Below are 23,448 nucleotides of genomic sequence, written 5' to 3' on the forward strand. Positions count from 1 at the left end.
AGGTTTGAATAGGTTTGAATGAGAGCTTCAAATATTTATAATCATATTGAATTACAATTGGTATAATTGCATATGATAGTAAAATACATTTTTAGTTAAGGTCTAATTTTGATATGAGAATTAGAGTTAGTATTTTGATTTAAGTTAAATTGAAATAGAAGGAGTAAGCTATTTTTGATAATTGTTCTTGAAATTTGAAATGATCAAAATGATTTATGTGAAATACTGTATACTAGTTATATAATACATTTATTCATATTAATTGAGTTGTATTTTTAAGTTGATTGTTGTTTATATCGGTCGCAAGGCCCATGAGTCTTTCTTTATCATCCAAAATGAAACTCAAAATTGAATTCAAAATTAACGAATTGTTTGTTATTGAAAAAGTATGATGCGAGATTTAGGGGGTGGAAGGGGGAAAATAAGAATGCAAGGGTAGTGAGATTGGTAGTTGGATCGAATTGATGAGTGCAAAGGAAGTGCGATGAAGGGTTGAGAAAAGATGATTGGGCTAAGAAAGGAAGCAAAGCGAGGGGGGCCCTCACCTGATTAATAGTCCACTTCATTGGGTGGGCTATTCACTCGCACGCACGCCCTACACGTACGCTCCTATCTCATCAAAACCCCATTCACCAAGTAAATATAAAAACCACTTTTTCTGTATTCGTCAAGGGGTGGGCTAGGAGCTTGTGGTCCGTTCGCATTCTCCTATTTCATATCAAACGGGGTGGTGTGGTGTGGCGTGGTGGTGTGATGACGAGAAAGTAAGCAAGAAAGAAAAGAGAATAAAAAAAAAGAGAGAAATAAAATGAATTGAATTCGATAAATAATAATAATGGACCTCAAAAGTCCAAACTCCAAATCCAACAGATTTGCCCTATTTTAAATGTGTTTGAGAAAAACCTTATCTCCCGAACCTGTTGTACGAACCACGTTCCAAATATCAGAAACCCTGCAACTCCAAGGTCCAATTAGCTCCTCGGGTTCGCTACCAGGCCCAATCTCCATCTCTCTCCGGTGAGCCCTCTCTTTCTCTCTCCTCTCTGCAAAGCCCTAGATCTCACTCCGGTGAGCCTAAGGCCTCGCTTTCCGCTCCGGATCCGCTTTTCACACTCCAATCCTCTTCACGTATATATATATATATCTGGTACCTCCCAACCCTAACACTTCGATTTCTCTCTTTTCAATTTTTTCTTCCGGCCAAACCCTTTCGATATTGCTTTTATTGTGCGACCAGTCGTTTTTGCCTGTAATTAGGTTTCCTGTTTTGCGTTTTATGCTTTGATTTGTCGATCTCGGTGGTGTTTCTTCAGTTTCGTGTCACTGGATTGGCCATTTCTGTGATGGAGTTCCTGATCTGGACTGTGTTTTTGTTTTTTCGGTATTATCTGTCGTCCTTGACAGTTTTTGCAGTGGTATACCATTAGAGATCTGATGTTCCATCTTTGACTTTTAGTTTGACTTTGTACATAGTTTGTGTGGGCTCTGTGAGCTATGGTTGATGGAGGGAATCTGCTATGAGCTTCTTTCACTGATGAATGTTGTTCATTCACTTCGTATTGTTGTGATTGAGCTGGACCCAACTGTGGGCCCGTGCCTTCTTTGAGTTCGTCGACAGTGGTTGATTTAACCCAGGCCTATAGGCTCACTGAATATTAAAGAGTTGTATGTAGTAGGATGGCTGTGGACTATCAGTTGGGCCATTTGATTCTTACACAAAGTAGGATGCAGAACAGTAGTAAGACGAAGGGCCTTCCATAAAGTCTTTAAACCATGATCGTGCCAGCAAAATAGGACGCTGGGTGCAATACTGATATGCTGTTTCATCCATTTTGTTGTTATTGGCACTAGTGTACAACCTTCTTTTGAAACTTCACTTTGAAATTCAGTTGTTTATACACTATGTCTTGTATTCTCAACTCAATCTTATACGCACATGTTAAACAGGTGCTTAGTTTTGGCCTTCACTTCTCCCTTTCTTAACTGCGCGACGTAAATGAATGCTATATATACTTTATTGCTTTTTAATTCTCTTGCTTGCTCTTTGGCTCTCCAAGGTGTCACTTATGCAGACAACTGTAATGTTTGTTTATTGTTGTTAGTTTAAATCCTGTATATTTTGCACGGGAGTGTTGATATCTGATAGGACAGGGATCTCATGTTCTCTTCATATCTATAGTATTGTATTAATGTATCTGTTTGGAAAACATTTCCTGGTGGGAAGTTACCATTAATTAGCAATTTTATTTCTAGGTGAAGCAGGAAGGTATATATCAAAATAGAATATGGTTACTGTTGAAGAAGATAAGGTGGTTGCGACCCCTGATGTGAAAAATGCACCTGTCAGTACTGATTTTCAACCCAGCAATGATCTGGTAAATTCGGAAAATCAGTCTGACCATAGTGTGGAAATTTCCGAGCCTCAGCCTGATAAGGATCTCTCCAATTTCCAGGCAGAGCCTAACAAAGTACTTCCAGCATCTGAAATCCAGGCTTCTAGTGGCAATAAAAATGGAGATACGTTGCCCAGTGCAGAAGAACCTCCTAGCAGTGAGTTGGAGAATGTTGAGACACAACCCAACAACCTATCAAGCAATGATGAGGGCCCACACAACGATCAGCAATATGATTCTGTAGCACCATTCAAGAATCCATCAGAAAGCTCTGAAGCTGCAGCTGATGATAAGCTTGTTAGTTCTGAAGCTCCCGTTGACCAGAAGCCTGTGTCTGAGTCACCATCAAACAACCAGCTGGTCAATTCTGAGGCACTTCCAAGTAATGGCGTGGTAGATTCTGGACATCAGACCAGTAATGATGTGGTTGTATCTGAAACGCAACGCAGCAATGAGGTGGTTTTACCTGAAGCAGAGCAAAACAATGAGGTGGTTTTACCTGAAGCAGAACAAAACAATGAGGTGGTTTTACCTGAAACTGACCAAAGAGACGAGGTGGTTATATCTGAAACCCAGCAAAGAGACGAGGCAGTTTTATCTGAAACCCAGCAAGGCGATGAAGCAGTTTTATCTGAAACCCAGCAAAGCCATGAGGCAGTTTTATCAGAAACACAGCAAAGCCACGAGGCAGTTTTATCAGAAACACAGCAAAGCCACGAGGCGGTTTTATCTGAAACACAGCAAATCAATGGGGCAATTTTATCTGAAACACAGCAAAGCAGTGAGGCAGTTTTATCTGAAATACAGCAAAGCAAAGAGGCAGTTTTATCTGAAATACAGCAAAACAAAGAGGCAGTTTTATCTGAAACACAGCAAAGCAATGAGGCAGTTTTATCTGAAAATCAGCAAAGTAATGAGGCATTTTTATCTGAAGCACAGCAAAGCAATGAGATGATTACTTCTGAATCTCAGCCCAGCAATGATGTAATCATGTCAGATGCACAGCCCAACAGTGAGCCAATGGTATCTGACTCACAGCCCAGCAGTGAGACGGTCATACCTGAGAGACAGCCCAGCAATGAGATTGTCATACACGAGGCACAGACCAGCAATGAGATTGTCATACATGAGTTACAGACCGGCAATGATGTGATAATGTCTGAAGCTTCGTCTGAAAATGAGACGGTACATTCTGCAGCTGATCCCAACAATCAGCTCTCTCATCCTGAATCTCTTTCTCAGAATCATCATTTTACTAATCTACATATGATTCCTGAAGATCAGCTGCCTCAACCTGAACCACTGCCCAATTCTGATTCACTGCCTACTTCTGAACCACTGCCAGACAGTCATCTCATAGACATCAAACCGATACCTCATAATCATCTTGCACAGTATGATACACTGCCCAACAGTCATATGCACCATTCTGAGGCAGTGGCCAACCATGAACTAGCTCACTCTGAGGCATTGTCCCATGAACACATGGGCAATTCTCATTTGTTGCCACACTATGGGCTGCAAAATAGTGAAACACTGCTCGACAATCAGTTAGTCAATTCTCAACCACACTATGAGATAGTCAACGCTAGCAACATACCCAGCTATGAGATAGTCAATGCTGAAACTCCATTGAACAGTGAGGAACCTACTCCGGAAACTCAGCCAAGCAAGAGGAGAAAAAAGAAGTCTATAGTCTGGGAACACTTCACCATAGAAACAGTCAGTCCTGGATGTAGAAGAGCATGCTGCAAGCAATGCAAGCAAAGTTTTGCTTACAGTACTGGTTCAAAGGTTGCTGGTACTAGTCACCTTAAACGCCACATTGCCAAGGGGACATGCCCAGCTCTTTTGCGTAGCCAAGATCATAACCAATTCAGTCCGTATACTCCACGTTCAAGGGGAAGTGATGCTGGCAATGCTAGCAGTGCACCAAAGCGACGTTATAGGTCCCCTAATACTCCTTACATAATTTTTGATCAAGATCGTTGCCGCCATGAGATTGCTAGGATGATCATTATGCATGATTACCCCCTTCACATGGTTGAGCATCCGGGATTTGTTGCATTTGTCCAAAACCTGCAGCCCCAGTTCAATATGGTAACATTTAACACGGTTCAAGGAGATTGTGTTGCAACTTACCTGATGGAAAAGCAGTGTGTTATGAAGTATTTTGAGGGATTACCTGGACGTTTGTGTTTGACACTGGATGTTTGGACCTCAAGCCAATCTGTAGGATATGTGTTTATAACTGGACATTTTGTTGATAGTGATTGGAAGTTGCAGAGGAGAATTCTTAATGTTGTGATGGAACCATATCCTAATTCTGACTCTGCTCTCAGCCATGCTGTATCTGTTTGCATTTCTGATTGGAATTTGGATGGCAGGCTGTTTTCTATCACTTGTGATCAGACTCCAAGTGAAGTTGCCCTTGGGAATCTCAGACCATTACTCTCTGTAAAGAATCCACTTATCCTCAATGGGCAGCTGCTGGTAGGAAATTGCATTTCCCGAACCTTCAGCAATGTTGCAAATGAACTGTTGAGCTCGGTGCATCTTGTCGTAAAAAAGATCAGAGACAGTGTAAAATATGTGAAGACTTCAGATTCACATGAGGAAAAGTTCCTGGAGCTCAAGCAGCATCTTCAGGTCCCCAGTGAAAGGAACCTTTTTATTGATGACCAAACCCAATGGAATACTACATATCAGATGCTGGTGGCAGCTTCTGAACTTAAGGAAGTGTTTTCTTGTTTGGACACTTCTGATCCTGATTACAAGGGTGCCCCATCAATGCAAGATTGGAAGTTGATTGAGACCCTCTGCACGTACTTAAAGCCCCTTTTTGATGCAGCAAACATTCTTACCACAGCAACTCATCCCACTATTGTCACCTTTTTCCATGAAGTTTGGAAGTTGCAGCTGGATCTGTCTCGAGCTGTTGTGAATGAGGATCCTTTCATCAGCAACCTTACGAAACCCATGCAACAAAAAATTGACAAGTACTGGAAAGATTGTAGTCTGGTTTTGGCAATTGCAGTAGTTATGGATCCTCGTTTCAAGATGAAGCTTGTTGAGTTTAGTTTCACAAAAATCTATGGCGAGGATGCCCATGTATATGTCAAGATTGTTGATGATGGGATTCATGAGCTGTTCCACGAGTATGTGACCCTTCCCCTGCCACTGACCCCTGCTTATGCAGAAGATGCTGGAAGCCATGTGAAGACAGAGGGGTCTCCAGGAGGAACTCTGTTGTCAGATAATGGATTAACAGATTTTGATGTCTACATCATGGAAACCAGTAGCCATCAGACGAAGTCTGAACTGGACCAGTATCTGGAAGAATCACTGTTGCCACGTGTTCCGGACTTTGACGTGTTGGGTTGGTGGAAGTTAAACAAAATCAAGTACCCTACTCTTTCCAAAATGGCCCGGGATATATTATCTGTTCCGGTCTCAAGTGTTCCTCCAGAATCTGTCTTTGATACAAAAGTGAAAGAGATGGATCAGTATCGAAGTTCCTTGCGGCCAGAGACAGTGGAGGCCATTGTATGCGCGAAAGATTGGATGCAGTACGGAGCAGCCGAAGCTTCCCACGCGCTCGTGAAAATGGAATTCTAGATTTTTATTCTTGTAATTTTGGTTTACGTAGAGGGTGTGAAAGAAAGACCGCATCATGCGTCGCAATATTTGATGAACCTGCACGTTCTCATTTAGGTGGTTGTACTCTTTATGATGGTAGGTTCTTGTATTTTACTTGTAGTTCCTAGTTATATGTTAGGCTATGTTGGTGACCTTTAATGTGTAGATTTGGACCTGAATGCCTATATTCTAGTTTACTTTTCTGGACTAGATGCTAGAACAGATGCCCTCCTTAAGGTGATATGTTGATGTAATAATTTATAACTCAATATTCAATCACTACCATTCAGGGGCTGCAGTTGGTCTGGCCGGGGCTGGTTTTAGCCCTTTAGTTTTATGCATGTCGCTTACAGGTAGGATTCTATTTCCCTTCTCAGGTCTGTCTTTTTTTTGCCTATTCTGATACATGTGTTCGTCAGGCCACACATGAAAAGTGAAAAAGACTACTTTAAAACTGTCTCCGTAAGCTGATGTATAATGTTCATAACTACTTACGCACTATTCCATTGGACTCGGTAACCTTCGTGTCCGCCGTTAAGGTTCTTGGATCATGTTAATGTTTTTGTGCGTATAACTTTTGTTTTTGCTTTGGTCATCAAAAGCAATAATGTTTTGCAACTAATTTTTATTTTAAATATTTACGTAGAAAATAAATATGTAATAAATGAGTTCAAACAGACATCAGGAAAAAGTAAAGCTAAAAAATAGTTTACTTAATCATTTCTTGAACTAGTTTTAATTTAAATAAGTTTAATGTTAATTAGTTATATCAGAAAAGAAAGTTAAAATATAAAATAAAATGAATATTTTTCTTAAAACTTATTCAAAAGTAGAAACGCCTAATTTAATTATGATTTTTAGGGGCAAATATCAATTAGTTGTATTGTACTCTCTTTTTTCTTGAGAGTGGGTGTTTATTGAAAAAATTATTTAAATTAGAATTATTTCTCAAATTGGCCCAAAATAAATTAGAGTCACTTTACTGAATTTAAAAAAATAAAATAATGACAAACTATAAAACTTGATGTAAATGAAAAGTTTAAATATGGTATAATTATATTTTGGATGCAATAATGTTTACAATATTGTAAATATAATTACATATTCGACACAAAGCCGAAAATACCAGACCCACACAGCAGAAAAGCTCATTCAAATCAAAGAAAAATAATCAATTATCCACAAACTGGACTTGCAGACGCTATTTTCATTCTCGTTTTTTTTTACTTAAATATATTTTTCTTTCCTAAACAATAAGTTTTGATTTTTTTTTCATTTTTATATATATTTTTATTGTTTTTAATAAATATGTGAATTTTTGTTTCAAATCCTATAAAATATATATTTTATTTTTCCAAAAGTTTAAATAATTATCTTTATACTCATTTTAGTATAAATGAATAATATTTATTCTACAGATATTAAAAATACTTTTGAGACAATATATTACAACATTATCTTAAGCTTACCTCGATTTTTTTTATTTTTTTTAATACATAGTTTATTAGTGTTATTGTAATGCTAGGATCAAAATATGGTAATTTTTAATTTTAAGTAAATAGTTTTTTTACAGAGAACTGAAATTAAGACCTACATTTCCAGAATATTTTTACAGAGTATTTAAGATTTTTTTTTCCCAGACTACCATATAAAGGCTTAATTTTCTATCTAACATCATCTTTATTTCTCTATCTAGCACCCTTTTGTTTTTATTTCCCTATCTAGCACCCTTTTGTTTTTATTTCTCTATCTAGCACTCTTTTATTTTTTATTTCCCTATCTAGCACCATTTTAAAAATAAATAAATAATAAATTATTATTTTTTTAATAATTTTAATTTTGAATGCATTAAAAAATAAATATTTTTAATGTTTAAAATAATTATAAATATAATTAATGAATAAATAAATGAGTTTTTACAAAATAAAAATAAAAAAGTAATAAATTAAAAATATTTAGTTTAAAATTATTTTTTTTTACAAATGTTACACTTATTTTATTGTTGTTGTTTTTATTTTCTAGACTTATTTGTTTTTGTATTTTTTTCTTCTCATTTTTAAGCATTAAGTGTAACATTTGTATTAGTTTTTTTTAGAATTTTGCATTTAGGTAAACACTTCAATATTATTTATGTGTCCACTATTAATTAATACTAATTGACTTTGGTTTTTTTATAAATATGTCCTGTATTTTTTACTTGAAATTAACATGATTACATCATCAATAATAATCAAAATAAATAGTAATTTATGTTTATAGATTCAACTTTTATGTTGTTGTAAAGTTTAATTTTTTATTTTCTTCATTTTAAAAAAAATAATTTTAAACTAAACATTTTTAATTTATTACTTTTTTATTTTTATTTTGTAAAAACTCATTTATTTATTCATTAATTATATTTCTAATTATTTTAAATATTAAAAATATTTATTTTTTAATGCATTCAAAATTAAAATTATTAAAAAAAATAATAATTTATTATTTATTTATTTATTTTTAAAATGGTGCTAGATAGGGAAATAAAAAATAAAAGAGTGCTAGATAGGGAAATAGAAAGAAAAGGGTGCAAGGAAATAAAAATAAAAAGGTGCTAGATAGAAAAATAAAGATGTAAATGGTGCTAGACAGGGAATTTAGCTCCATATAAATACATTTCCTGAAAATTCTTCACTTCGGTCACAGATACTCACCCAACTACAAGCACGTGTACCCTGACCCAATTCCCGAATTTGCAGATTCGGTAAGTGCATGCATTTTGCTGTGATTATTTTCCTTATATTGATTGTATTATATGAGTATATATCGCAGGAGACCCTCAAAGTTCTAAACTGAACTCTTTCAGAAGCTTTCGGAGGACGAGTTCGGTGATGGTCTTGATGCGATTGTAGGCGCTTGCACTCAGGTGAGTGTCGTTTTCCTATTCAAAAACTTCGCTTCATGATAAAACGTTTGTGGGTGTCGTTTCGTTCTTGTTTTCTTCGAAAGTTTCATCATATTGGAGTAAAATAAGAAAGGACTCATTGGAATGCTTGAAATTAACTGGTAGTGTTCAGATGGCTTCAAATAATGGGATGGTTCACTCAACCGAGATTGAGATTTGTTCATAAGAAGAAAGTTCCACAATCTCATAGGACTAGGACATTTTCTATGTTCGTTTTTGTCCATTGTAGCTATCACTTATAAGTTATATTTCTCTGTCATACTGAAATTCACATATTGTTTACACAGCTCTCCTTTCATTTCTCTCCAGCACCCGCACTCGGAGAAGATCCAAATCCAGATAAAGTTTATTTAAAAAGTGACTAATACTGAGAAGTTAGTTAAGTGCTATTTCTAGAAGTTACAAGTCGCCGAATGCAATAGATTCTACCGTATCCAGTTTTCTGTATTTTCACATAGTGCATTATTGTATATTTTAGCTGTCTGATTTTCGTCAATTAGAAAGTTATATGAAAGGGAAAAGAGATGAGTATGGGTATGTTGGTTTAGGAGGTAATTTGAGGGTAAAATTAAAAGAAAGGGAGGGAGAGTTACTGATAAAATGGATAGCGTATATAACCACTACCTTTTCTTGATTCTCATCTTTGGTGACACGCAATTGGAAACCGCACCCTTCCTCCATCACACTCACCTTATTTCATATTCCCAAATGTCATTTGAAATCACAAACTCAATCTCTTTTTGCTGAATCAGGATTCTAAACTCAAATGGGGGTCCTGATTTTGAGCCCTAACTTTTTTATTGTTTTTGACACTCAACTAATTGCAAACCACTCCTAGGAATTGTTGTTAAATGGAATTGCCTTGGTGGAATGGCGGCTGAATGCTTGCCAACCACCATAGGTAATTTCTTAAGGGGGACCCATATGTTGGTGCCATAGATCACAATGGTGAGTTTATATGGAGAAATTTTGGACTTTCTCCGTATTTTGCGTCACAACTGATAACACTGCTCCTAGCTTCTCAATGGATTGTTTGTTCATTGGTTTCTTTCTCATTTGTGCTTTTTGCTGTTTGATTTCTGACTGCTCAAAGGTTCTCCTTAGTCCCTGCTTCTTAGTTCCTTTTGTTAGTTCATATCTTGCTTTTTGTATATTATGAAGATAATTGTATTTTTCCTCTTAGACAAAACATATTCTAATATTGTTTATTTTTCTTTTCATAATTCGTTGTTGGTATTTCAAAGGTTATTGCAGACTGCATTTGCAATTATGACTTTATTTGCTTTCCTTATATATTGATTTGGTTATGGGACAAACCTACAAACAATATAGAAGGGATTAACATCTTGAACTTGAAGACAAAAATTCTCTCTTCTTATTGCCATAATTTCCTATATTTTTTTTCTTGCCTTGTCTTAGCTAGACAACAGAGCGTTCTTCTTCAGTGGTTGTAGATTACTAGCCTTGAAAAGTAATGTGGTGGATAACATATTTCATTATGACTTAATAGATTTTCCAGAAAAACAAAATCTATATTTTATAACATAAATAAAAGGACATTTTTATAAAAAAAAATACAGTTAACATATATGTACCAACTTCTATTATAAATTCATAAAAAGTTCAATGTGACATCTAAAATTGATGATTAAGATTTTTAATCTAAATAATCTTTCTTTTGTGTAAATGCTACCTATGAATACTGACTGGCCGCAGATGCTTACTCAGTACAAACTACTGAATTAGCTAGTCTTAGTCAGGTCATGATTTATAATATTAGGTTGGGTTTGGATAAAATCAAACCTAGATTATCTCCCATGTATTAGGCAAGGATTGAGAAAAGTTGTGTACATTGGTGTGATGCCTGTAAGTTATTTGATTCAATTGTCATCCTTTTATTCTTCTGCTTGAGTTTTCTTATTCATCTCTGAAATATTACATCCATCTATCTCCTTGCCCAGAGGTTATCGCTCCCAAATCAAAATTTCATAAATTCAGTACTGTGAAATTTGAAGAAACAAGGAACATAAAATTGTATGGGTCTTATTTATTCAATGACTTCATGGTGTGGGTTTAGCCAATAAAAAAATGGGTTTTATTTTCTCCGCTGTTTTCATTAGAGAAATCTTGATTTATCTGTATTTAGATTAATGTCCTTTTTCTTGTTTTTTTATTGTTACAATGTGAATTTTTATGTTTTCTTTGACAACTTGATGGTACCGAGTTCTCAGGTGCAAAGCAGGGTTCTTAATCATGAATATTGATATCGATTATTTCAAGTTGGACATTGATGAACTTATTGGTGAATTCACTCAGGTATCGATAACATCAATGGCCAGTGGTTTTTCTCATTCTGTTTTTTTTTTTTTAATTCAAGGAGCTTGCTTGCCATTGTTTGGAATTAAAAATCCACGTTTGATGTTCAATTTTGGTGAGTGACAGGATGAGTCAACAACTTTGGCTGATATGAAAAGAATATGGTTTTCAAGGAAGTTCTCATACATTTACGAAGCTTGTCCTTCTACCAACCTGGCCTTCTTTATGCAATCATTGTATGCTCAATGTATAGGTAATGTATAGCTGGTATATGCAGTTGTGATGATAACTCAATTGAGTTTAGATTTTTTTTTTCTGGGCAATTCGCATGTTGAACGGTTTATTTATGCTGAAAAATACTTCCAAAAGTATAGAAGTACTACTGATCCAATCCAAAAGGCTCGTAATATTTGTGAAAATTTACCAATATCGGATGAGTATGTAGTATGCCATTGAAGTTTTACTTTATTAGCCTTTATATTTTTATTTCAGTATAAATACTCCTTTATGTTCCTATGCAGGTTACATTGTTGGTACTGCTTCTTTATCACAGAGATTAGGCGGCTTTTATTGCCTCTACTGTCTCTATGAGACTCAACCGTTTAATCCTTCTTTTAAAGTCTACCTATCCCTTGGTATAACAATTTTCCACTTGATAAAACAGCTATGTTTAACTATACAGTTATTGGATACTTTTTGCATTGTCATGCTTACATTGTACTTATAGTTTGAGGTGTGTGAAGGGAACTAGATTCATTTTGTTCATAATTGCTTTAATTTTGATTTTTTTCCTTGATTCAATTTAGTGTTTTAACCCCATACCTGTATATATCTGAGTATGTGCTCCATAGGCGTACCTCACTAATTTGTGATTCAGTAGCTGCAATCCATAATGTGCCATTATCATACAATGAAAGTAAGTCTTCTCTTATATGCTTAAAAATTAGGTTTTATAGGTAGCAGGGGTGTGCAAAAAAATCCTATTATTAAAATCCAATACCGATTGGATTGCTCAAGACAAGTTTTTTGTTGGTTTCGTCTGAGACATTTTACTCAATCTACAAAGTGCCTCTTTAGTTTGGACTACAGTCAGTGCATTGTCGGGTCAGCTTTGGCTGAGGCATCCTCGACTTGGACCTGATCTAAGTATCATCTACATGACCTTAGTCGAGACGATGTCAGCTAGGCTTTGACCATGGTGTCGGCTTATCTGTCTATTATATACCTCTTTTTAAGCCTAAGAATGACCTTTTTAAAAGCCTAACCTGTCTACGTGACTTGTTCTTTCTTAACGTGTTGTGCTGTGGCACTCCCTGACTTGCTTTATAGCGTCACTATTGTAGTTAGTACTGAAATTATCTTCTTTATTCTCATTTCATTTTTCATCCCAACTTTGATGCTTCATATTTGTCCGAATGTAAGGATGGTTGACATGAAAACTAAATTTATGTGTTCATACAGGGGAATTAAAGAAACTTAGAATCCTTGTTGCTGATGCAAAAGCCAATGATATTAAAGTGGTACCTGCTTTAGTAAAGAGAATGCTTGAAAGAAATGTGTTCCTTTTTGGCTCTGTCGACTTGATTGAAGGCTGTGTCGCAGAGACAGTAAACCAACTACAACAATTACAGAATGCCCGTATTCAAGTTGCATATGAAAAGTAAACCACCAAATTACGTTTATATCCAAGATCCTTCTTACCTTAACATGTGGCCATGATAATGAAGTTTGCTCAACAGCTTATTGTTTTCATCTGTTCACTGTGAATGACAGGTTATTTGAGAGCTCTTCAATTGATAAATATATTCAGATGGACCTTGTAAGCATCTTAATGCTCTGTGACTTACAAAATGATTTGTTTATTCTCTTAATTACACTGATTTGCTGTCAGATTTCTTGATGATAAGTTTATGTGAAAATTGTATTGATCTTTTCCATTTACATTTACAAGGGTTCTGATGGTATTATGCAACATGAAGTGCTGTTATGTAAATTGTAACATCCCTTCTGGAACCAACTAATGGCTCCAAAAGAAAATCTTTCACCTATTGCTCAATTTTATGTTTCTAGTTACCATGTTTCATTTTTTGTTTTGCGGGAGGGTGGGGTGGAGGCTGCTTGGGGTTTATATCTCGTGCTTAATAACTTGGTTGGGGTTTTGGTACTTGATTTAGCCTATTTGAAATATGAAGGAGTGGCCGCACGATCCATGCAATTTCTTTATATTATACACATTCAAAATGTCATTCAATCCTTGCAGGGTATATTTTGATATCTGTATTTTCAGAAGCTAATGAATCAGTCTTGAGATGTATTTCACACGCAAACTCCTACTATAGACTGTATTTTTAATTGTTTGTGATTTTGTTGCATTTAACTCCCTTTCTCTTTTCCACATGCCAGGGCTTGGAAGTTGACCTCAGTTTGCTGAAGAACAAGTCATCGGGATATGCTGCGGCCAAGAGTGTGGCCATTCAAGGTATTTTATTCCTTTCCTATTTTACATATTTAAGAAGGACAACTTATATCATTGGGGGTTCATTCCAAATTGAATTGCTTCCTTTTTTCTTTTCTTTTTTTTATACTAGGAAGGACAAAATGTTGTCCTCAGACTTCTGGAATTCTCGACCTTAAGGGGAGGGTGGGGATGTTTTTGGATACTATTGTCTGGCTGTTTCAATTTGCCAACACATGATCATTAATTTTGTCAATTATGTAATTCTATGTCCTCGTTTTTCATTAGAGGCAAGCAGGGTTTTAGACGTTGAAAACATAAAGCACATACAAGAAGATAAGCATCTGATTGGAGATGTAGTGGAGAAGGTTGCTAATGACTGGCATGCCCAGAAACAAACATTTTATAAACAAACAGGATTGGGGGAGGACGATGAATATGAGAAGGAACTGGAGCAATTACTTCTAGATCAGCAACCACATAATGGAGATTCTAACCAAGATTGACAAAAATTTGAGTCGTAGGAGGGGTTACATATGGTTGGGGAATTCATAGGGAGTCTCAAAGAAGTAATGTGTTTTACTTTTTTCCAGTTATCGTTATTTTAAACAAGAGAATGAAATGAAAATTGATAGTATAATGTTTCATTTTAATTATTCTATGTTAATTTGGAGTATGATCACTGGTTTAGATTTCGTCAGCTCCCTTCTCAAATAATTACACAAAAATATACTTATATTATAAAATGTCCAAATAGTAGCAATATTTTTTATTTGATTGATTTATTATTAAATCAAATATCCGAACGTTGCCTATAGTTAGATGGGTTGTGCAAAATATGATCCGTCGAATGCACTAGCATGTCTCAGGCATTGGTTTCGGCATGAATGACCTTTTACGTGGGAGGAAACTCTTCTGTTAAAGTGTGTCTTGTCTTGAACGCACTGTGCAAATCATGTGAATTAGTAATAAACCAAGAAGTGCGAGTTAAAGGCACACACGGAAAAAGTCATTTGGTAGTTTCTTGAAGAGGCAGAAAACCACAGTAGAAACAGGTAATAAACACGGTGGTAATGAAATTGTGGCAAGAAAATTCTGCTACATAAATAATCTACAAGAACCACTGCAAAGGCAAAGCAAACTTCAATCTCGAGAAGACGTACAATTTTGGAAAGCAAGTGCACAGACTTGGATCAATTCGGTTTTGGTTATGTTACGCATACTGTATGGCAATTCAATATCTTAAGTAATATCTATATTTTATATGATTTTGTGAGGAGTGAGCAACATAAGATAAAACGTGTTTAAATAACTCTAAAAAAAAGAAAAAAGGTAGAAATATGTATTCATTTTTCAATCAAATTTCAAACACAAGAAGGTCGCTCCAATGGTAAAAGTTAAATCTAGTAGAAAGGGCAAATTGTTGAAGACCCTCTCGTCTCTCCTCCCCTCTAACTAAAGAAATACCACAACATACCAATTGTCTTCTCCCCAATTCAAATTCAATAAGTATAAGGTATAGTGTAAGAACTAACTAGATAAACTATAAATTAACTCAACCACATGAACCCTGTGTCCCTCCTGCGGCAAATGATCTATGTTGAAGGTTAGCAAGCCAGAATCAGTATCGTGATCGAAATCAACCTCATTGTTTTGCAGCAGACACCTAGTTGGTCTTGCCGAGGAATAAGCCCCGAACTTACCACACCCCTTCATCTCCACCCGAACCAACACCTGGCTATCCCCCACTTCATACACCAGCCCTTCAACGGCACCACCAGCATTGAACATGTTCAAAAGTCCAAGAGGGGAAAAGCTGTACCCTGGACACAAAACCTTCACAGGCGCAACAGCAAACACCTCGTGTTCCAACACCTTAAGGGACACCGGCAGAGCCACATTGCGCGGAAGCACAATGAGCTGCCCAGAGTGGTGAGCGTAGAGCGCGCAATCACCGTTCCAATCGCCATCACCGGCAGCCTCCGAAATGAGGTGCACATCACCACCTCTCACAAACCCAGTGATGGCACCAGAAACCGTGTCATGAAACGCATTCTTCCTCTCAGCAGCATTCCACGCAGCCCCTTGGCAGTTATAAACTCCCAACACTCCACCGAACTTGTTCATGTTCCATATTTTCAACAAACTCACTCCGTCACGGGCCGGGTCGCTGAACAAGCAGTCCTTAGTGGGCCTCCCGGGAAGACGGGCCCGAAGCACCGACCCATCGGGCAAAACCATCTTCTTAAGCAGGGCAAAATCATGCTTCCCCGGCGCGTCGCTCACATAGAGAGGCCCACCGCTGATGGCCCTAGCAGAAGCGTGGTACTCCGCTGCAGGATGAAGCGAATGAAACATATCCCAATCGGGCAACATGATCTCCCCAAGGAAGACGCTATTGTACGCCACGGACGCAATGTGGATAGTGTGCGACACCGGATCACGCGGGTAGAAATCATCCGAAGCCCTCACCACCGCCGTCTGTTTAGAGCAGTAGAGCGCGTCCGTATTGTGGCTCATGCAGGCGACACACCCGTTGTCAGGGAAGTTTCTAGAAATCGAAGCGTCCAGTGCCTGATGGTACTGTCTGGTCAGTTCCACCCTTCCCCCGAGACCCGCACCCAGAGTCTCCAAAATGCACTGCACGTCCACCTTAACGCCGTCTATACCCGCAGACGCCAGATAACTGTGCAACTCGTCGTAAAACGTGAACACCTTCTTAGGGTTCACAAGTCCCAATCCCTGAACCGCAAGCACGTCGCTTTTCCACGTCGGCTCGTTCTCCGTCACTCCGCTCGACACCTTCGGGTACTTCATCACCGAACCGTACTCCTCCATCTCCTTCACCCCTGGACGAACCCCGCCCCAGTAACCCGTGATTGCGTGCCACACATACACGTACTTCACCTCGTTCTTCTTCTTCGCTATGTCCACGATGTTCTTAATCCCTAATTCCGGTTCCTCCTCCTTCTGAAATTTCGCGTTCTCTTTTATCCCCGTCAGCCTCTGCAACGAGTTCGACTTTTCTTTCACCTTCTCGTCGTCGTCGTCGCCGCCGACGGACTGCCAACCGTCGTCGATGATTATGAACTTCGGCGGCGTGCCGCCGCCGCGGAGGGATTGGATTCCGGCCTCCACTCCTTCCTGAGTAACTTGCTGGTAGAACGCGTCCCAGGTGCACCAGCCGAAGCAGTCCACGATGCCGGGGAGCTTCTTCTCGTGGCGGAGGCGGAAGGTGTTGAGGTGGTTCCTGACGGCACGGAAAGCATGATGAATGGTGGCGAAAGGGTCGGTGCCGGCGCTAATGAAGATTGCATGGCTAAACGACGACGCTTTGGTGTCTGCATCACCACTCTCGAGACATAGTTCGAGCTGATCGTTGGAATTCCCCTGTAGACACGCTCTGAAGGAGCCTTCTACAAGAGGGAGAAAAACTGTGTACACGATCTGATTCTGGTTGTTGGCGTCGTTCTGTGATTCGAGGTGGGACCCGTCTTTGGTTTCCACCAATAGAAACTGAGTCTCCAAAGGAATTTCACTCCCTCTGTCACCCATTTTCTGCGCCATCCACCACAGCTTGAACCGGAAGCACGCCATGAACCTCACATCCCTCAATGTTCCCAACGAAACCACGTGTCTGCTATCTTCCTTCTCAAAATCCACTCCCAGAAACATTCCTTCTACCGTAGATGTCTCCACCACGTTCTCCGGTATTCCTATCAGAATCGTTCGCTCCTTCACCACCAGCTTCCCCTCCGAAACGCGAACACCAGGTTTTATTGTCATCTCTTCAGCTCCCTCTACTCTCCTCTGCAATTAAATCAAACAAATTTTTCGTCAATCCAATGAAACTGAAATAACATTTGGAATTTAGGGGTTTTATTAATTCATACCTTGAATGATACCACCGGAAACACTCTATTCAAGAAATTTCTGCGAATTCGAAAACATGGAGAAGGAAACCATTGCTGTTAGCAACATAAAAAACGAAATTTAGATTAAAAAACAGAGATAAGATTAAGATGATGATGAGGGGTATATACCAGAAGTTGGAAGGTGCTTCTTATTTGGCGATCTTAGATGAATGCCTGAAAGAATAGTGTGTGGATGAGTTGAAAGAAATCGGGATTTGGTATTTATAGGAAAGGATGGAGTGTGGCATAGATTGGAAACCATTGTTAACATCTTCTTCCTTATCACTCTCATCTAACATACCATCCTCTCTTTACATATTCTTAACTGTCTTGAATAATATAATATCTCATCGCAGAAAAAAAAAAAAAAAAAACTGTGGCTGGTCCAACTTGCTCTCTTTTTATGTTGGATGGGGTCGCCACGTTGGATCCACGCCCACACAATTCCACTATATAATTAAGAAAGAAATAAAACGAAGTAAAACTGGAAAACGTGATACGACACGATATTCTTATGTTGCACACCTGTGCGATTTTCGTTGGGTAAAATTAAAATTTACAAAACAAAATTTTTGGTTTTAAGGGCTACCAATCTCTGTTGCTTACGCCTACCCTTTGGATTGTGAAGCTCAAATACACAACCGCGTTACTTGGCCTGAACTTGTTAGGGTTTATGTATGGGTTAAGTATAAGAATTTCTATAATTGGTTTTAATATTTTGCTGTCTTGTCGTGGTAATGAAGCTATTAGGTTTAATTTAATATAGTTAATGTAACATAAGTTCTATTGGAAAAAATGATTGCAAGTGACCAACTGCTATTGGGCCATTGTCCATAATTGGGGTATGCCACGAGTGGTGCTGCTGATATCAGATAGCCCATTGATTGATACGTATTTTTGATTTAAAAAGGGCATTGTCATAGTTTAACGAGGTGAGGTGGAGTTAACGTGATTTTGCAGAACATAATTGGGAATAACTTGGGAAGATGGAACGGTCCCTCCACTTGTACAAGTGGCTAGTGGTTGGATACTACTGCATACGGTACAAGTTCCAGACTCAATGAACCATTTCATCGTTTTTAGTTATGAATATTTAGTTCAATCATTCGAATAAATTATTCATGCATGTCTGATCTTTGCCTGAGATGATAAGGTTTTGAGGCTTGTTGATGAGAGTAGGTGTAGGTTCAAGCAATATGCTGATTTTTCTACTTCAATGTTCAATGGATGTCAGATGCAATCTACAAAATAACTAGATGCAGGGTACTTGCTCTTTTCGTTCACTAATCCAGTGTTATTTTAACATTTATTTTCTGTTTCGATTAAAAGAAACTTGAAAAGAAAAAAAAGGAAGAGAAAGAAAATGGAAAGTGAAATTATGTTATTATTAAGAAAAATTGATTATTTTATATTTAATTATAATATCCCAATACATAAATGTAAATAATAAAATAACATTTTTAAACATAGTCAATCGTTTTCAATATAATTGATTATGTAGGTATTTTTTTCATAAATTTTCGCTACAACGGAAAGTTTATCAGTATAGACTCTTGTTTTGTTTTATTTTTCGTGCTTTCATCACTTTTCAACTTGCACAAACAGTAAATCGCGTGAAACAAATAGAATTTATGTATAGTCTGCACACAGTACAATAATTTGGTTATTATTGCAATTTTATCTATTTATTAATAACTTATCGAGATAACTCAAAATAGGGTTGCTCGTTGGGTTTGATCATTCAATAACTCAATCTGACCTAATCTAATTAAATTATATTGGATTCAATTTTATTTATGTTTGAGTTAAAATCGACATAATCACTAACTTACTTTTAAAATGAGTTGAGTGATTGGTATAGTATAGGTGATTCAAGATCAACTTAAGACATTCTTATATTTCTCTCACATTCACTTGCATTTCATATAACTTTAGGCGAATCTAGCAATGATGGTGCATCTTTATTTGTCTTTGTATTTTGATGTTCACCTATGTCACGTCTCAACCTTAACATCATACAGATAAACATAAACATTCTCATGGCACTACTTCTTCTTTTTATCAACCCTAATATTTTTATCTTTGTTGTTTATCTTTGTCATTTGTCTCCACCACATCTCAACCCTAACATCAAACAAACAAATTTAAACATTCTTTACATCAGTTATACTCTTCTCAACTTTGTTTGTGATGTGAGTTGATTTTTAGATGGTTTCATTTTATGGTGACACTTTTACATAGAGTTGAGATTTTAACAATTTATGGTGAAAACTTAAGGAAGATTCTCACTGGACACGAACTTAACTAGATGGTTAAGTAAGTGTGAAGGTTCACTTCACAAAGACAAAGATGAAAAATCAATATAAAGTGATAGATGGAATGCAATGTGGAATGGAAATGGCAATAAGGTAAGCATCAATGGTGGTCATGGCCAAACCAAATGATGAACCATAAGCATATAACAAAAAGCAAAAGCAAGAGTAAGAGTTCGACAAAGACATATATGAAATGGAAATGAATTGAGAAGAGTGGAAGAAGAGTAGCTTATAGAGTGGTTGTGAGAGGGATTCACGTCGCTTGGGTGTGGTAGCCACCTAGATGAGTGAAGGGTTGCCACTTCTCACACCACTCAATATAAGACCTAGTCAAGAGGATTCAAACCTCACACACTTCTCACACAATTTGTGCAGAGTAACTTTTCGCTTCAAAATTAACATGTAATACATGAAGTAAAGGCACCCTATTTATAAGAATGGGTGCCTGGGTGGCCAAGAAGGGCAAGGGTAGGATGGAAAATAAGGGAGGGGCGACCTAGGAGGGTTGACTAAGGTCAAAATCGCACCTTTAGGCTCTCCTTCTAGAAATTAGGTCAAAAATCATAATTCTAGATGTCTTGTCTTGAAAAAGTGGGCTTGGATCAAGCCCAACTATGAGCACAACTCCTATTTATGCTAAAGGCGTCTATTCTATCCTATCTTGCTATTTGGACCCCTAAAGAGAGTCCAAATTATTTACAACTTGTTTTATTCTAACAAGACCAAAAGGAAGAACATTTGATGCTCTGGTTTGTGTCCATTTCTCCCTTTGGTGAGGTCTGCTAGATCCTTAGTGAGGTCTTCACTTGATTGATGAGATGACTTCTCATAGTGTGAATGGTAATGTGCATCCTTAGTAATCTTCTTGTTGGCTTGGTTTGTATCAGTTTGCCTTTGTCGTTCATCTTTGTTGCGTCTTTTTCAACACAATATCATATTTGATCTCTGTTTTTCAAGCAAAATATTTTGCATTTTAGTTTTAACTTCTTTTACATGAAAACATTATTATCTCTTTGTCATTGTCTTGCTAATAATTTACACAAAACAAGTTGCAGAAAGCACACCAGCATCGTTTTGCATGATTTTAATGTGTTTTTTTGCAATTAATTGAGTGGATAGGGTGGGTGGGTGGTGACAATGTTGATTTGTAATTATTTATGGTAATTTATAGTTGTTTAAGTGTTCTCACAAATGAAAAATATTAGTTGTACTGGGTTTATCACTGGCAGGGGAAGTATGATGCCTAAAGTTTTATACACCAGTAATATCCTTTAATGGTCATACTCAATTTGTATCATTTGAAGCTCAATCATCATTAGTGGTGGAGGTTCTTATAGAACCAAACTCATTTATAATTCATGCCAAGGTCTCAAGAGAAAACCTATAAAAACTCCTTCAAAGGTAAGGGTGGACAAAAAATCCAAATTGCCAAATCCAATTCATAATTATCCAAATTCATAGTACTTTTAATCCATTTAAATGGATTTATCTCAAATTTAAATCTATATTTTCAAATTTAAGTCCAATCCATTTAATTAGATATGGATTAGATATAGATTGAATACATTTTTGGATTATCCAAAATGGATTTTGGGTTGGATTTTGACTTGGCCCGGGCTCAGGTTGAGCCAAGTCAATCCGGACCCAGGTCGAGCAAAGTCAGCCCAAGTCGAGTTTAGTCGGTTCGGATCAAAGTCGAGCCGAGTCAGTTCAGGTCCAAGTCGAGCCTAATCGGCCCAGACTAAAGTCGAGTCGAGTCGGCCCAGGCCAAAGTTGAAACGAGTCAACCTGGGCCCAACTCTAACTTAGTGGTTCAAAGCCCAAGTTGAGTCGGCATTAAGCCCATGTCTTGCCAAGTTGACCCGGGCTGATGTTGAGTCGAGTTAGCCCGGGTCGATGTCAAGCCGAATCGGCCCATGTCGATGTCGAACCGAATCGACCCATGCCGATGTCGAGCAGAGTCGACCCGGGTCGATGTCGAGCTGAATCGGGCTAAGCTCATGTCGAGCCAAGTCGGCTTGGGCCCATGGAGAGCCTAATCAACCCGAGACAATGATGAGCAGAGTCGGCCCGGGCGGATGTCAAGCCGAGCCGGCTCGGGTCGATGTCGAGCCGAGTCGACTCGGGCCCATGTCGATCCAAGTTGACCCGGGCCCATGTTGATCCGATGTCGAGCTGAGTCGGTATGGGTTGATGTCGAGTTGAGTCGACATGGCTGATGTCAAGCCGAGTCGGTCCTGGCCGATGTCGAACCGATTCGGCCCAGACCCATGTCGAACTGAGTTGTCCCGGGCCAAGATTTAGTCAGAACCGAGCCCATGTAGAGCCAAGTAGACCCAAACCTAGATTGAGCCTAGTCGATTTGGGTCGTTGTTGAGTCGAGTCGACTAGGTTCCATGTCGAGTCGAGTGGGCCAAATACCATGTTGAGCCGAGTGGACCCAAGCTCATGTCGAGCAGAGGCAGTCAAGACCCAAATCAATATGAATTTTATATAATTGATAAAGGGGATTTAATATAGATTTAATCTATTTTAAATAGATTTAAAAAAATCCAAATAAATTTGATGATCAAATCCATCCATTTTATTGCATCTAGATTGAATTATGAAAAATTCTCCCCGACCAACCCTCTTCAAAGATTAAGTTTCATTAGAATATGATACATGACAATGCAATGTGTATTTGCAAGAATTATGGCAAGCCATATAACGTTAATAAGAAACAAAAACATTAGTTATTGGAAAGAATGTAAGGGTGAGCCTAATATCATGAAATTGAAACATCTTAAACTCAACCAAGAAAAGTTTGTGTCGTGTATTTTCTTCTTACGTCTTAATTTAAACAACTTTTTTACCACTTAATTTATTAACTTTTTATGAAACCCTTGAATTAATTTTTATAATCATTGTATTTTTTTAAATTATAAAATTATAACTTTTAAAAAAAATTAAAAAAAAAAGAATTACGAAAAGAGAAAATAAAATAAAATTAGTTTAATAAATTGAAAAAACATCTTTGAATAATTAATTCAAATAAATTTTATAAATTAGTTTATAGATTATAAAGATGTTTAGTTTTTTTTTTCTTTTTATAAGTTTTTTTGAAATATTTTACTTAACCCAATTTTAATAATGAAAAATGAAAATCTACTCGCTTTTACGTCATAAGTTTAATCCTCGTAAGTTATTTCATTTTTCACTTTTTGTTTTTTTGTTTTTTTAAGTCTTTCCTTCTATTTCATAGCGTACAAACTCTCAACGTTCAGAAATAAACAGTGTGTAATTAAAATAAAATGTTTAATACATTTTTAAATAAATATTTGAGAGTTTATTATGTGAGAATTAGTCTTTTGAGTTGGATTTTTCTCTTGTATTTTTAAGTCATTATAATTTTATTAAAAGTAAGTAATAATAGAATTAAGATGTAAAATGAATAGAGTCCTTACCAATAGACTGGTACTGATAGAGTAGAAGC

General features: G+C 37.2%; 3 protein-coding genes across 18 annotated transcripts; 2 read left to right on the plus strand and 1 right to left on the minus strand.

The window, feature by feature from the left end:
* Positions 1–669: 669 nt before the first annotated feature.
* Positions 670–6,330, plus strand: LOC137807566 (zinc finger BED domain-containing protein DAYSLEEPER-like). 4 transcript variants are annotated; one of them, XM_090300880.1, is made up of 3 exons: positions 671–1,147; positions 2,254–2,882; positions 2,916–6,330. In XM_090300880.1, the coding sequence occupies exons 2-3, from the start codon at positions 2,286–2,288 to the stop codon at positions 6,009–6,011; spliced, it is 3,693 nt and encodes a 1,230-aa protein (XP_090157006.1). In that variant the 5' UTR covers positions 671–1,147; positions 2,254–2,285; the 3' UTR covers positions 6,012–6,330. The 4 variants fall into 4 exon arrangements, with proteins under 4 accessions (XP_068464359.2, XP_090157006.1, XP_068464361.2 ...); XM_068608258.2 differs by having other exon boundaries at positions 670–1,147; positions 2,254–6,330; XM_068608260.2 differs by having other exon boundaries at positions 672–1,017; positions 2,254–6,330.
* Positions 6,331–8,675: 2,345 nt separating this feature from the next.
* Positions 8,676–14,420, plus strand: LOC137807568 (Small nuclear RNA activating complex (SNAPc), subunit SNAP43 protein). 12 transcript variants are annotated; one of them, XM_068608272.2, is made up of 9 exons: positions 8,676–8,772; positions 8,875–8,934; positions 9,261–11,289; positions 11,416–11,542; positions 11,811–11,924; positions 12,751–12,949; positions 13,063–13,108; positions 13,693–13,768; positions 14,033–14,420. In XM_068608272.2, the coding sequence occupies exons 3-9, from the start codon at positions 11,227–11,229 to the stop codon at positions 14,248–14,250; spliced, it is 843 nt and encodes a 280-aa protein (XP_068464373.1). In that variant the 5' UTR covers positions 8,676–8,772; positions 8,875–8,934; positions 9,261–11,226; the 3' UTR covers positions 14,251–14,420. The 12 variants fall into 12 exon arrangements, with proteins under 12 accessions (XP_068464373.1, XP_068464374.1, XP_068464376.1 ...); XM_068608273.2 differs by having other exon boundaries at positions 9,283–11,289; XM_068608275.2 differs by having other exon boundaries at positions 11,205–11,289; positions 13,878–14,420.
* A 645-nt stretch (positions 14,421–15,065) lies between these two features.
* DIN10 (Raffinose synthase family protein) lies at positions 15,066–17,978 on the minus strand. 2 transcript variants are annotated; one of them, XM_068608264.2, is made up of 3 exons: positions 17,786–17,978; positions 17,638–17,691; positions 15,066–17,554 (listed from the first exon to the last, which is right to left on the minus strand). In XM_068608264.2, the coding sequence occupies exons 1-3, from the start codon at positions 17,948–17,950 to the stop codon at positions 15,275–15,277; spliced, it is 2,499 nt and encodes an 832-aa protein (XP_068464365.1). In that variant the 5' UTR covers positions 17,951–17,978; the 3' UTR covers positions 15,066–15,274. The 2 variants fall into 2 exon arrangements, with proteins under 2 accessions (XP_068464365.1, XP_090157007.1); XM_090300881.1 differs by having other exon boundaries at positions 17,638–17,677; positions 17,788–17,887.
* Positions 17,979–23,448: the final 5,470 nt, after the last annotated feature.

Source organism: Phaseolus vulgaris, chromosome 3 (assembly GCF_051622355.1).
Source record: "Phaseolus vulgaris cultivar YP4 chromosome 3, ASM5162235v1, whole genome shotgun sequence".
NCBI classification, from domain to species: domain Eukaryota; kingdom Viridiplantae; phylum Streptophyta; class Magnoliopsida; order Fabales; family Fabaceae; genus Phaseolus; species Phaseolus vulgaris.